Source organism: Gopherus flavomarginatus, chromosome 7, assembly GCF_025201925.1.
Source record: "Gopherus flavomarginatus isolate rGopFla2 chromosome 7, rGopFla2.mat.asm, whole genome shotgun sequence".
Taxonomy (NCBI): Eukaryota; Metazoa; Chordata; order Testudines; family Testudinidae; genus Gopherus; species Gopherus flavomarginatus.
The window spans coordinates 16,692,230-16,705,420 of NC_066623.1; the positions used below are offsets into that span (position 1 = coordinate 16,692,230).

The 13,191-nt window shown below is 38.0% G+C and overlaps 1 protein-coding gene across 2 annotated transcripts in view; it reads right to left on the bottom strand.

Annotated features, from left to right (window-relative positions):
* Positions 1–13,191, bottom strand: part of NR3C1 (nuclear receptor subfamily 3 group C member 1) — a 163,370-nt gene that overhangs the window by 41,325 nt on the left and 108,854 nt on the right. For both annotated transcript variants that reach the window (XM_050962622.1, XM_050962621.1), the window contains exon 4: positions 6,844–6,960. In XM_050962622.1, the coding sequence (XP_050818579.1) occupies positions 6,844–6,960 (117 nt within the window). The remainder of the gene's footprint in view (positions 1–6,843; positions 6,961–13,191) is intronic.

Genomic DNA, 13,191 nt, shown 5'->3' on the forward strand with positions numbered 1-13,191 from the left:
GTGGTACATTTCTTGAATACAAAACACTCCTCAACTGTGTATTGCTTTTCAATTTTTCATTTGGCCTCAAATGCAAGCATTTTTGTTTTTCTTGCTATGTAATTCTGTTTTTCTGACTTAAAAATAGTAGTTTTCAAAGCACTAATTTAAAATAAAACTAATGTTTAACTCCTACTTACAGATTTATACTTTAAATAAAGAAAAATTGATGAATTTTGCTGAATCTCACGAAGTTACCTACATTACCTGGAACTTCAAGGGTGTGCATCTTTACATCTTCATGAGAAACTAACTTTTAGTCACTGAATGCCATTTTTATGTTTAATGACACAGTTACTGTTAATCGGGTTAAATGGGATAGATTTAAGGGACAGTACAACACTAGCTGTAACCTGAGTTCTGATTTGTTATAGCTTCCGTTAACTTATTTTGAACTTATTTGACTCCCTTCGGATAACAGAAATGAAGCACTACAACTGATAGATTACAGTCCGTGTTATTAGAAGAAAAGTACATTAATCAAGCTAAATATTGAACTGAAAAAGCTGTGCTATCTATAACCACAATAATTCTGAAGCAGCAAAGCATGACAGACAACAATAAACCTTCAATGTTCAACAGCTATGGTGTTCTGGAGATTGTTACTGCCTTGTCCTCACTACATCATTTTGGGCCTATTAAAACTGCTTGGCTCCAAGTAAAAAAGTCTGATGGGCTGGAGAATATTTCTTAAGATTAAAATAATAAGAAATGTAAAATATATGTCTCTTGACACTTCTCATCTACAGCTAAGGCAGCCAAATATTTCTAGCACAAAAATATAACTTTATCCAAAACAAAGGTTTATTACTAAAATGATCAATACAAAAATACTGTAATATTTAGGTCTTGTTTACACATAAAAGTTAATCTGGAATAAAGTGGAGTGTGAATTTAAATATGTTCTGCAACTACGAATTAGGATTTTTTTCTTGTATGAATTACTTAATATAAGAACATAAGAATGGCCCCAAATGTCCATATAGCGCACTATCCTGTCTTCCGACAGTGGCCAATGCCAGGTGCTTCAGAGAGAATGAAAAGAATAGATATTCATCAAGTGATTCATCCCCTATCGCCCATTCCAAGCTTCTGGCAAACAGATGCTAGGAACACCATCTATGCCCATTCTGGCTAATAGCCATTGATGGAATTACCCTCCACGAATTTATCTAGTTTTTTTTTTTTAACCCTGTTGTAGTCTTGGCCTTCACACCATCCTCTAGCAAGGAGTTCCACGGGTGTGTTGTGCGAAGAAATACTTCCTTTTGTTCATTTTAAACCTGCTATATGCCATTGTAGGCAATCTCATCATAACATCCTCTCCATAAACTTATCAAGCTCAGTCTTGAAGCCAGTTAGGTTTTTGGAAGGCTGTTCAGAACTTCACTCTTCTAATGGTTAGAAATCTTTGTCTAATCTGAAGCCTAATCTTGTTGATGGCTAGTTTATATTCACTCCTTCTTGTGTCAACGCTGGCGCTTTAAGTTAAATAACTCCTCCTCCTCCCTGTTATTTATCCCTCTGATGTATTTATAGAGAGCAATCATATCTCCCTTCAGCCTTTGTTTGGTTAGGCTAAACAAGCAAGCTCTGAGTCTCCTCTCATAAGGCAGATTTTCCATTCTCTGATCATCCTAATAGCCCTTCTCTGCTCTGGTTCCAGTTTGAATTAATCTTTCTTAAACATGGGAAACCAGAACTGCACACAGTATTCCAGATGAGGTCTCACCAGTGCCTCGTGCAATAGTACTAACACTTTCCTGTCTCTACTGGAAATACCTCTCGCCTGATGCATCCTAGGACTGCATTAGCTTTTTTCACAACTGCATGGAGGCTAATAGTCATACTGTGATCAACCAATACACCAGGGTCTTTCTCCTCCTCTGCTGCTTCCAACTGATAAGCCACTAGCTTACAGCAAAAATTCTTGTTAGTCCTTAAGAGCATGACCTTGCATTTTATCATGTTAAATTCCCTTTAATTTCTATTACCGTAAACTCTACCTGCTACTGGGCCATTAAACTCTTAACAAGGCAACACTTGTCTATTGTATACCAGGACTAGGTAAATCATACTCAAATTTCAAGCTTGCTTGTTAAAAATGCTCGCTTTTGTAAAAATACCATACACACTAAGTCCATGCACTCTGTAAGAGTCAGGAAATAAAAATCCAAGAGTAGATAGTATATGATATGCTACAGTTAAATCCACAATTAGTTTAGTGCCAAAGTATAAAGCCTTGAAAATAGAAGCTTATCAAAGAACACTGGGAAACTCAGTATTATGACAGGGCTTGTGGAGCCTGATTATAAGCAGTTAAACTACAGTACAAGCTGCAACCAAGTCCCCTGGATACAAGTGGTGTTTCTATATTAATCTTGTAGAGTTAATATCAGATCAGGATGATTAACTTATTAATCTACTATCATGTTCTGCTATTTAACCAAAAATCCTATTTAGGACTAAAAAGTGTATGAGATACCAATAGTTCTCTTGCTTTTGTATAGTTTAGTCTAAAGTTTTTAATGCTACTAGTCCTGCCAGTCATTTTTGCCATCCAAAAGCGTTAAAGCAAAAGGCCAAAAATCTGAATTTGGATGAGTGAGCTGCTCCCATTCTTTTTGGGTATGCCAATATAACAGCTGGTAAGGTATGTCCCAGGGTGGATAGGCAGTTGCGCTAGCTCTGCCTGTGCTAACATGCTAAAAATGGCAGTGTGGCTGTCGTGGCACAGGTGATGGCTCAGGCTAGCCACCCGAGCACTGTCCTGCCTGATCCATTGGGTACATATTCAGGCAGCTAGCCCAAGCCACTGCTCACGCTGCCACTCCCACATTGCTATTTTTAGCAAGCTAGCTTGAGCACAGGTCTGGCTACACCTGCTTGGAAGCATCCTCTCAAACCGTTGTTTAGCCATACACTTCGTCAAAGGTGTTTCACTAGGAACTCCATTTATTTGGTTTGTTAGCACACAAAACATTTCTGTGTGCACACATGCCTGCACTGAATTATTATTAAAATAGAAACTTCCCATGCCAGCAGGAAATGTTTTTCTATTTTCCAAGGCTACAGAATCTGAGTTAGAAATCTCTCCCTGTACCCTATCTTTCCAATAAATTAATTTTCTCATTCCTATATTTCAACTAATTGCAATGCAAACGTTTAATATATTTTGTATTTTGGCAAAGGAAAGGCCAAAAAGAACACGTAACCAGTTAACATACAACAAAAACAGGAGTTTTGTTAATTTCGTACAGTATGGTTTTTAATAACTGAAAGCCAAATCTAGGATTTGAACCTAAGCAGGTAATTTAAAAACAAAATGCAACTTGTTAGCACAGTTGCTTTCTGTATTTTTGGCCCTGTTTTTTATTTGGGTCTGATCTGGCCCATGCAGAATTCCAGTGATTTCACTAGAAATTCATATGGGTTTAAGAATCTGCCTGTAAACATCCAATTGCAGAATCAGGTCCTGAGATGTCAGTAAACACTTAATGAACCAAATTCGCTAAAGGTTAGAATCATAGAATATTAGGGTTGGAAGAGACCTCAGGAGGTCATCTAGTCCAACCCCCTGCTCAAAGCAGGACCAATCTCCAGATTTTTACCCCAGTTCCCCAAATGGCTCCCTCAAGGATTGAACTCACAACCCTGGGTTTAGCAGGCCAATGCTCAAACCACTGACCTACCCCGTGGTCAAGAATTTCAACTCTTGAAGGAGATCTATTTATCAGCTTGTGGAATTTATTTTGGATTGCCATCTCTCTCTCATTTTTTGGCCATTTATCACACAAAGTCATGTATTGTGTGAAAACCGAGCCAAGCATTCTCACAATAAGGCATGCAGTTAGAATAGGGCTCTGTCATGACTCAGATATTTTGTGAAGCAGGAAGATAAAAGGCTACTTGACTGCAAGTACTTGAGGAGTGTGGATATTCCTAAGTAAGCTTGCTTCGTCAAATGGGTTATTGGTTTTTGTTAAAAACAAAATAGTGATATGAGGGCAATGTAACAAAGAGTACTGTCAGGGTTCCTTCCCCACTCTGAACTCTAGGGTACAGATGTGGGGACCTGCATGAAAGCCCCCTAAGCTTATTCCTACCAGCGTGGGTTAAAACCTGGTACTCTGCCACCACCATGTGATTTAACAAGAAACAGGGAAAGGACCATTTGGAGTTTCTCTTCCCCCTAAAATATCCCCCCAAGCCCTTACACTCCTTTTCCTGGGGAGGGTTGAGAGTAACCTAACCAATTGTGATCAAAGACCCAAACCCCTGGATCCTTGGACAATGGAAGTAATCAGTCGGGTTGTTAAAAGAAGGGTTTTATTAAAAATAAAAGGTAAAGATCATCTCTGTAAAATCAGGATGGAAAATAACTTTACAGGGTAATCAGATTCAAAGAGCTCAGAGGAACCCCCTCTAGCTTTAGTTTCAAAGTTACAGCAAAACAGGGATACCCCCTTCTAGCAAAGGAACATTCACAAGTTGAGAAAAACAAAAACTAATACGCCTTGCCTGGCTGTTATTTACAAGTTTGAAATATGAGAGACTTGTTCAGAAAGATTTGGAGAGCATGGATTGATGTCCGGTCTCTCTCAGTCCCAAGAACAAACACCACCAAAACGAAGAGCACAAACAAAAGCCTCTCCCCATTCCCCCATCCCCCCCAAGATTTGAAAGTCTCTTGTCTCCTTATTGGTCCTTTGGGTCAGGTGTCAGCCAGGCTACCTGAACTTCTTAACCCTTTACAGGTAAAAGGATTTTGGTGTATCTGGCAAGGAGGGATTTTATAGTATTGTATACAAGAAGGTTGTTATCCTTCCCTTTACAGTTATGACAAGTACTGATCCCTGTCACTATATTGGATACTTAACAGTTCAAAAGTTCACTTAACCAGACTTCTGGTTTGCCACATGTCATTTTATAATTAAGAGTAACTCTTCACTTAATATTTTGTTAATTTTCTTTGTTTGTTAGATCAATACAGAGCCATTATTTAGGGTTTCAAACAGCTACCTTCTGCCACTCAAGTTTCATGCTTTGTTTTTTGTTTAAAAACAATTGCAAATTATTTACAAATTTACATCCAACAAAATATATTTTACATATATCTAACAATTTTGGTTATACACATATATTCGGGATATCTGCACCAATAAGCAGTGTGGTATGTTGTCTGGATGTACAGCTGTCATCATCCATGTCCAAGAAAGATTAATTCAAACTGAAGCAGGAGCAGAGAAGGGTTACTAGGGTGATCAGGGAAAGGAGAACTTATCTTATGACACAAGACTAATACAGCTTGGCTTAGTTGGCCAAGCCAAAACAAAGGCTAAGGGGAAATCTGACTGCTCTCTATAAATGCAAAGAAGGTAAACAAGGAGAGAGAAGAACTATTTAAGAAAAAGCATAATGTTGACACAAGAACAAATGGATATTAACTGGACATGAATAAATTTATGCTGGAAATTACAATAAAAAGTTACTAACTATCAGAGGAGTGTGATTCTGGAACAGTCTTACAAGTAATGGGTGCAAACAACTTAACCAGTTTTAAGATGGAATTTGACACATTTTTGAATGGCATTATATAACAGGGTTGCCTGCAATAGCAGAGGAGCAGACTATGACCCAGGAAGTCCCTTCCAGTCCTACATTCCTATGTATGCATGCAGGGGCGGCTCCAGGCCCCAGCACGCCAAGCGTATGCTTTGGGCGGCAAGCTGCTGGGGGCGCTTTGCCAGTCGCCGTGAGGGCGGCAGGCAGGCTGCCTTCGGCAACTTGCCTGCGGGAGATCCACCGGTCCCGCGGCTTTGGAGGCCTGTGGGAGGTCCGTCAAAGCCGCGGGACCAGCGGACCCTCCGCAGGCAAGCCGCCAAAGGCAGCCTGCCTGCCATGCTTGGGGCAGCAAAATGCCTAGAGCCGCCCCTGTATGCCTGGCCGTAAAAGGCATTAATCACAACAATTCAATAGAAACACATCAAGCATAAATAGAGAGCTATGTTAATTTATTAGTAGAAAAAGTTTGCTGTGCTTATGCTTGATACTGAATGCTGGGGAAAAAACTTTTAAAGCAGCTAACCACTACATCTGTAGCTGATATGGTTTTGGATTTCTCAGTAGCCATCTATGACTTAACACAAAGCAACCCACACTAGTACATGTGTACCTGTTAATAGTATATTTTCTAGAAAATTTAGGACAAGATTTTTATTGACCAACATTTGTATTAATTTTCCACAGCCTGCACAGAAGGCTCTCTCTCTCCATCCTTCCCTTATTTCAATTTAGGAAGCACAAATCTACTTCATTTCAGTTCTCTGTCCTTGATCTTTTCTTCATTTGAGTTTTCAAATGGCCCATCATCTTCCTAAGTGATATGGCATATGTAGGATGTTTTCCCCATCTCACTCATAGCTAGGTTCCCACTGTCTGAGGTTCAGTGAAGGAAAGAAGGCAAGGGATATCTGTGTGTGTTGGTGGGGGAATGGAATGTCCTAATTTTTGTGCATGTGTTGTGTCTGTGAATAACAGGACACTGGTGCATAACAGTGGATTGTTAAAAGACAGAGTATGGTAAGAGATATAGCTGTTGTAGGAGAGGAAGGAAAGATTAGAAGAAGCACACGAAGAAAATCTTAATTTTTGCCAATAAGAATGTGGGAGTATACCATAAAATAATGAAAAACTATTTTGAACATGTTAAGGCACTGCTCAGATGCCTGCTTATGTCATAAAACAAAATGATCATTGTCTGGGGTTCAGAGACAAACAATCCATTCAAGTATTTTAAGTTACCTTCTAGATTCATGCCAGCTTGAAGACATTTCCGGTAGCGACAGGCTGGACAGTTTTTTCTTCGAATTTTGTCAATGATACAATCATTTCTTCCAGCACATAGATAATTGTGCTGTCCTGTATTTACACAAAAAGAAAGTATGTACAGTTAAAATAGTGAGTACATTTGTCCAGTTAATTTTGGTTTTAGAATTAAGATATTGGGAAGTATATCATGTACTGAATCACCACACCTCATTTTTAGCAGACTTATTATAATAATATTAGTATCCACAATTTCCCATCATCACACACATTTCCTAGGCGAGATATATGAAGAACTCAATACAAATAAATGTTTAAAAATTCTGTTTCTTTATGACCAATTTAGGTGGGTTTTAAACTATTTTTCTCTTAAATTTATCACAAGTCATCTACTTAATCTCTTCAAATTCTTTATAATGCTTTTTATAAAGTCACAAAAATCTGTAAATATTTGAATTCTCAGATGATAGTATGGAAAGTTAGAGGGAAGAGGAAATTATCAAACAGTCTAAATATACCGTGTAGCCTCCTTGAGAGAAATTTGATAATTAAAATAAAAAATAAACACTCATAAAGCAGTCCACTTTAAAATACTTAACTTTACTGCTTATAGGAAAATAAGATTTCTGAAACAGCAATATGTAGCTCTGCATTTCTGAGATTAAGAGAAGCCAGATAACACCCAGTTCAACTGTCAGAAAGGCCAGTTTGAGTGTGTTCATTTTTAAATTCTTCAGAAGATACTGATTTTACTACTTTTAAAACATGGAGGAAGAGCTCCTTGGGTTGAGCTTCTGAAGTTGAGAGACTAAATCCCTTGGTATTTTTATGGATCTATGGATCCAAAACTAAGCTGACCTTGGAAGCCTAGAAAATTGAACTACATAATTTACAGAGTTGCTTCTCTCCATGATGCATTTCTCTGCAGTGTTAAAACAGGAGGAACACTAGACTATATATTAATGATTTTTAACTGTGACTAATTTTCTAAAGATCTTTGCTTGTTCAGAAATAATTGTCATCAAAGGATAGCTTCTTCTCCAGTCTGAAAACTAAAATAGACTCCAGAAGCAGAGCTTTCTTCAGCTGGTCTAATGCTGTTGATCCATAGGCTGATTAAATGGTAATTCTAAAATATAATAGTCAATGAATAAGAACTGAATCCAACTTTTGCTCTAATGGATTATTACAGTCCTGATCACTGTCCTGGCAATTTTCACATAGCATTCAACTATTGCAGAATATAAATGGGAAACAGAAGAAAGCTTTTTATCTTTGCATTAGGGATTCAGCAAGTTTTCTAAAAGTACCTCTGAATTTAGTATTTTTTGCTACAATGTATCATCACCATTATCACCCCTCCCATGAAGCAGGCAGAGGCTATTTCAGTCTGTTTATTTAAAAATAGGCACAAATTGTTTAGTGAAGTAACTGAAAGCCCTATTGTAGTATGATTACACTAAGGAGGTAATTTCATTATAAAAACTCTTTTGCAACTCACTCTGAGAATAAATCAAGTATACAGGAAATAGATTGAATTCACACTTACTCAACTGGCTAGCATTTAAAGTCTGCTGATTCTATGCCCAGTTTCTGGGACAACAGATAGAAGGCTTCACCTATGGGAGGGCAGTCTGAGAATTTTCTAAGGTGAAAACAAACATTCCATTTTCCCTGATATTTAAGCTGTGAAAACTGCCTGCTTAGTAGCAAAAAAGTTTGATTAAGGAGTGTGTCAGGTCAATGTAAGTAATTGGCTTTGAAGGTGGGGTACAAACATTATTAGAGTGGCTTCACTCAGGCTTACTTCCTCAGGCAGTTCACTGATTTCTTGGGAGCTTTTTTCATTCAGTTTTGTATAAGCTCCAAAAATCTTCCATTTGGAGAAGAGGAAGCAACAGGGACCTTCAGTTACTATGTTCCATCCAGAATGAAAATAGTAAATGGACATCTTGTTCTCATTAGTAAATATGTATGTAAGTATGTATATATAGATACACATATGAAATATACAACTGGACACTGCAGATCTGCTAAGTAGAAGAAATACCAATCACTGCAATAAGATGAAAAAAGAGTAATGTTTCTTGCTTTCTCACAGAGATGCTGAAATTCAGAATATGAATATTGCAGAACAATTACAGAAGATGTCCCAGGGTAGGTAGTCTTTAGGAGCTGCTCCTCTTTTCCTGACACATGGTACCACTTATGGTGCTGATGCACTCTCTTTTGCAGTCTACTATTAGTGATTAGCCATCATTCCTTTTTTAGATGGAATGTTCCATTGATTCTATGGTGTTGCAAACCTGAGTCCCTGCATTAATATTTTGGAGTGAAGAAAATTAAGGTGATTGCACACTGACCAGCTTCATGAAAGCCTGGAAGCTATGCAAAGGTACAGAGTTGGTAATTAAAAAACAAACTTTTCAGTCACCTTTGTAACTAAACAATGGCAATTCAAGCAATACAGTGTTAAAGGTAGCTAATAATTAGAGATCAAATTGGAAAATTTTTAAAGAGCGCTTACTGCAGATATGAATGCTTCAAATGTAGTGCTGAGGACTATATTGGACCATGATGGGAGCAATGAAAGGTTGTTGTTGATCTAACCACTCTTGCATTATCAATCATGCTGCAGGCATGCTGCTTCTGGATATCAGAACAGACCAAACAAATCTGCTGATCCCCACAAAAAGGTCACAATATAATTTACTGATTCTGTTTCTTTTGAGATTCCAACACCTTCCCACTCTTGCTTGTGTGCCTTTTCTCAAGCTGTTTCCTTCTCCTGAAATGACACTCCTCCCAACCTTTCAGTATATTCATTCTCCTTTGAATACCTCCTCAAAACCCACTTGCTCCATTTGGGTCTTTGCCAGTCTCCTCCACACCCTCTTCCACTACCTTTTTTTCAATTAAAGAGACTATCAGGACTTCTCAACCTATTTGCCCCTCCTCTACCCTCTCTCCTTTGTCAATGCAGATCATAAGCATAAGTTCTCAGTGATGGCAGATGACAGAACAAGAAGCAATAGTCTCAAGTGGGGCAGGTCTACGCTGGATATTAGGAAACGCTATTTCATTGGGCGGGTGGTGAAGCACTGGAATGGGTTACCTAAGGTGGTGGTGGAATCTCCATCCTTAGAGGTTTTTAAGGCCGGTTTGACAAATCCCTAGCTGTGATGAGTTAGTTGATGTTGGTCCTGCTTTGAGAAGGGGATTGGACTAGATGACCTCCTGAGGTCTCTGCCAACCATAATATTCTATAAACTCTTCGCAGCAGGGATCAAGTTTCTATAAGTCTATATAAATGTGTTACGAAGTGTTTCGATGATATAACTAATAATTATTACTATTATTGGAATCCTCTAAAAAGGAGATGCAGTGTACGTGAGTTTCTCGTATATTTACAAATAAAGACTCTGACAGGTATACCATTTAACCAAACTGTACAAGGATAAAGATTATTTCATTAAAATACAGTAATCTGCAAGGATTACAAATGAAAGGTATTAAAACTGCAGTTAAAAAAGACGTTTACTCCACATAGTCTAAATGACATTTAAAAGTTTAAATTACAAGGCCTGTCATGTCGGATCTTATCCCACCACAGTTCATTCAGGAGCGTCACATAGCCAAAGCTGGCTAATTAAACGTCTCTTCTTAAAGTAGCTCCAGAAAACTGAAACAAGCACACAACCCTGTGGGCCTGATTTTCAAAAGGGTATGGCATCCTGGATCCCCCTGCTGAGAACAATGGCAACCACTGGGTGCAGAGCACTTTTCACAATATGGCCCTGCTCTTTTAGGTTTACAGTATAGCAGCTACTACATATGCTTTGCACCAAGGAAGTTCTCTGTCACAACCCAGTCCAGTCCCATCCTCTGAATGGACACCAGTCTGTTGTGAGGAGATCCAATCACTGATGACCATGTGCTCCAAAGCTCCCTAGGTCTGGGTAGTGACTCATCCTTATTAATAGCTCTGGGTCACTCAGGCACACTCTCCCTCTTGGCAGCAGGGTAGATAAAAATGGCTGACATTTTTTTGTATATCAGATTTTTTTATTTAAATTAAATACTTATTTTAAAAAAAATAAACCTACTTAAAATTATATTTGAAATTATAACCTTTATTAAGGCCTAATCTTAGTATAATCTATTAAAATAATTTAAATTAAATAAAAAATATTAAGAATTACATTTGCTGCCAAGCTTTTTTTTTTTTTTTTTTTTTTTTTTAAAGAGTCAGACTACTGAACTGGTGGAAGTCACTGCCTAAGCACCTGAATCTAGAGTTTATGACGTGCTAAACCAGCTTTCAACAGCAGTAACCTCTTCTGCAGGTCCAGAAAGAGGATTTTCTTCATTTCAGTTTATTAAACTAGTTTAGTAATAGACTCAATGACTAGTTGAGAGGATGAGATCTCCTAATTCTAAAATCTTGAAGGACATGGTGACCAGAAATAATCAGTTCAATTCACTAACTATAAATCATACTTCATTTGCTTATTAAATCAATTATACCTCTACCTCAATATAACGCGACCCGATATAACACAAATTTGGATATAACGCGGTAAAGCGGTGCTCTGGGAGGAGGGAGAGGGTTCCGCACTCTGGTGGATCAAAGCAAGTTCAATATAACGCGGTAAGATTTTTTGGCTCCTGAGGACAGTGTTATATTGGGGTAGAGGTGTAGTTTAAATATAAAACATGTTCTGATAAATGTTTTGATAACTTTTTTCTTATGCATGTGGAACATGTTAGGTAGTTTCATTTAAATAATCAATTAATTTTAGAACGCTGTTTTTGTACATTTTAAATTGAATTTCCATCCAAATAGAACTTTACACAAAGCATACGTAAACAAAATTAATTGTCATTTTGTAAATAAGACATGCATTACTCATCATTTTCTTGCAAAATAAAAAAAGTAAAAAATTAAGAATCTGAATAAATATATGTTAAGCTATATACAGTGTATCTGTCTGATTAGCAAAAAGAAGAACCCAAATATACCATATAAAGGCTATATTTAGTTGCAAATCAGTCTGGATGTCTCTTCCTAATGTCAGCTCTCCACCAGGTAAGAAACACCTCCTCCTTTTCCGGCCTTGTTATACATTAAAAACAAGCTATGCATATACCAGTTCAAGCTGGCTCCCAACACAGGACACAAGATATGATACAAAAAGGAAGTAAAAAAACAAATTAGGTGACATAACTTAGTACAGGTCAACAGCAATCTGTCACATACTCAAACTGTGGGCCCAATCCACACATCCCAGTTATGCTGCATTCCACACTAGGAAAATTCTGTGCTTACCTGAAAGCTTCCTGTCTTAAGGCAGTAAGGTCCACAGATCAGTCATAATGGATACTTCAGCCTGCTTGCAGCTTGAAGGCCGAACCAGACCTGTCAGTCACTGGCAGAAGAGGAATGTCTCACCCAGAGAAGCTGCTGTCAGTTGAGAAAACTTCCACAGCCAGAATAATTTTATGCTAGTTTTCTAAATTACAGATTAGGCTAAATATTCTTTGAGGAAAAAAGCATAACAATCTCTGCTATGCAGAGAGAAAGGGAAATTCTCCTTAACGAAACAAATCCAAGCCTTTGGATTTCAATTTCCATCTGCATTCTGGATGATCCATTTGTCTCCAGTGTGGGCTATATCTGTGGACCTTATTATCTGAAGAAAGGAAATTTTACATATATCCTCCATCTTCTTCCCTTTGGCACTAAGACATGGAGAAGACTTCTGCCAAAAAAATGGCACAGTCTAAAAGACAATATGATAAATATGTAGAAGTTGGTGAGTGTATGTATTGATGGCTGCCTAGCAGATATCCATTCAGGAAATACTCCAGAAAATGTATCACTCTGTGTGTGTTTCCACGTTTTCTCTCTGTACAGAACCCTGATAAGAAAAATTGTCCTAGGACAGGTAAAGGTGAATCAACTTTGGGAAGCCAACCCCAGCCCCACCAAAAACTGCCATCCGTATGCACACCAGAACAACTGTCTATGGAACAGTACAATTGGAAATGGAGATAAGCCTCCATTAGGTATTTATTCAGATGTATCAGACAGAGCTCTGCTATGTGTGCTCCTGACTATCTGTGGCTAAAAATAGCATGCAGAATAGGCTGTATGTCTCTGATGTGAAGTAGATGATGGATAAAAGCAGCAAAGAATCCTGTGGCACCTTATAGACTAACGTGTGTGCATCTGAGGAAGTGGGTATTCACCCACGAAAGCTCATGCTCCAAAACGTCTGTTAGTCTATAAGGTGCCACAGGATTCTTTGCTGCTTTTACAGA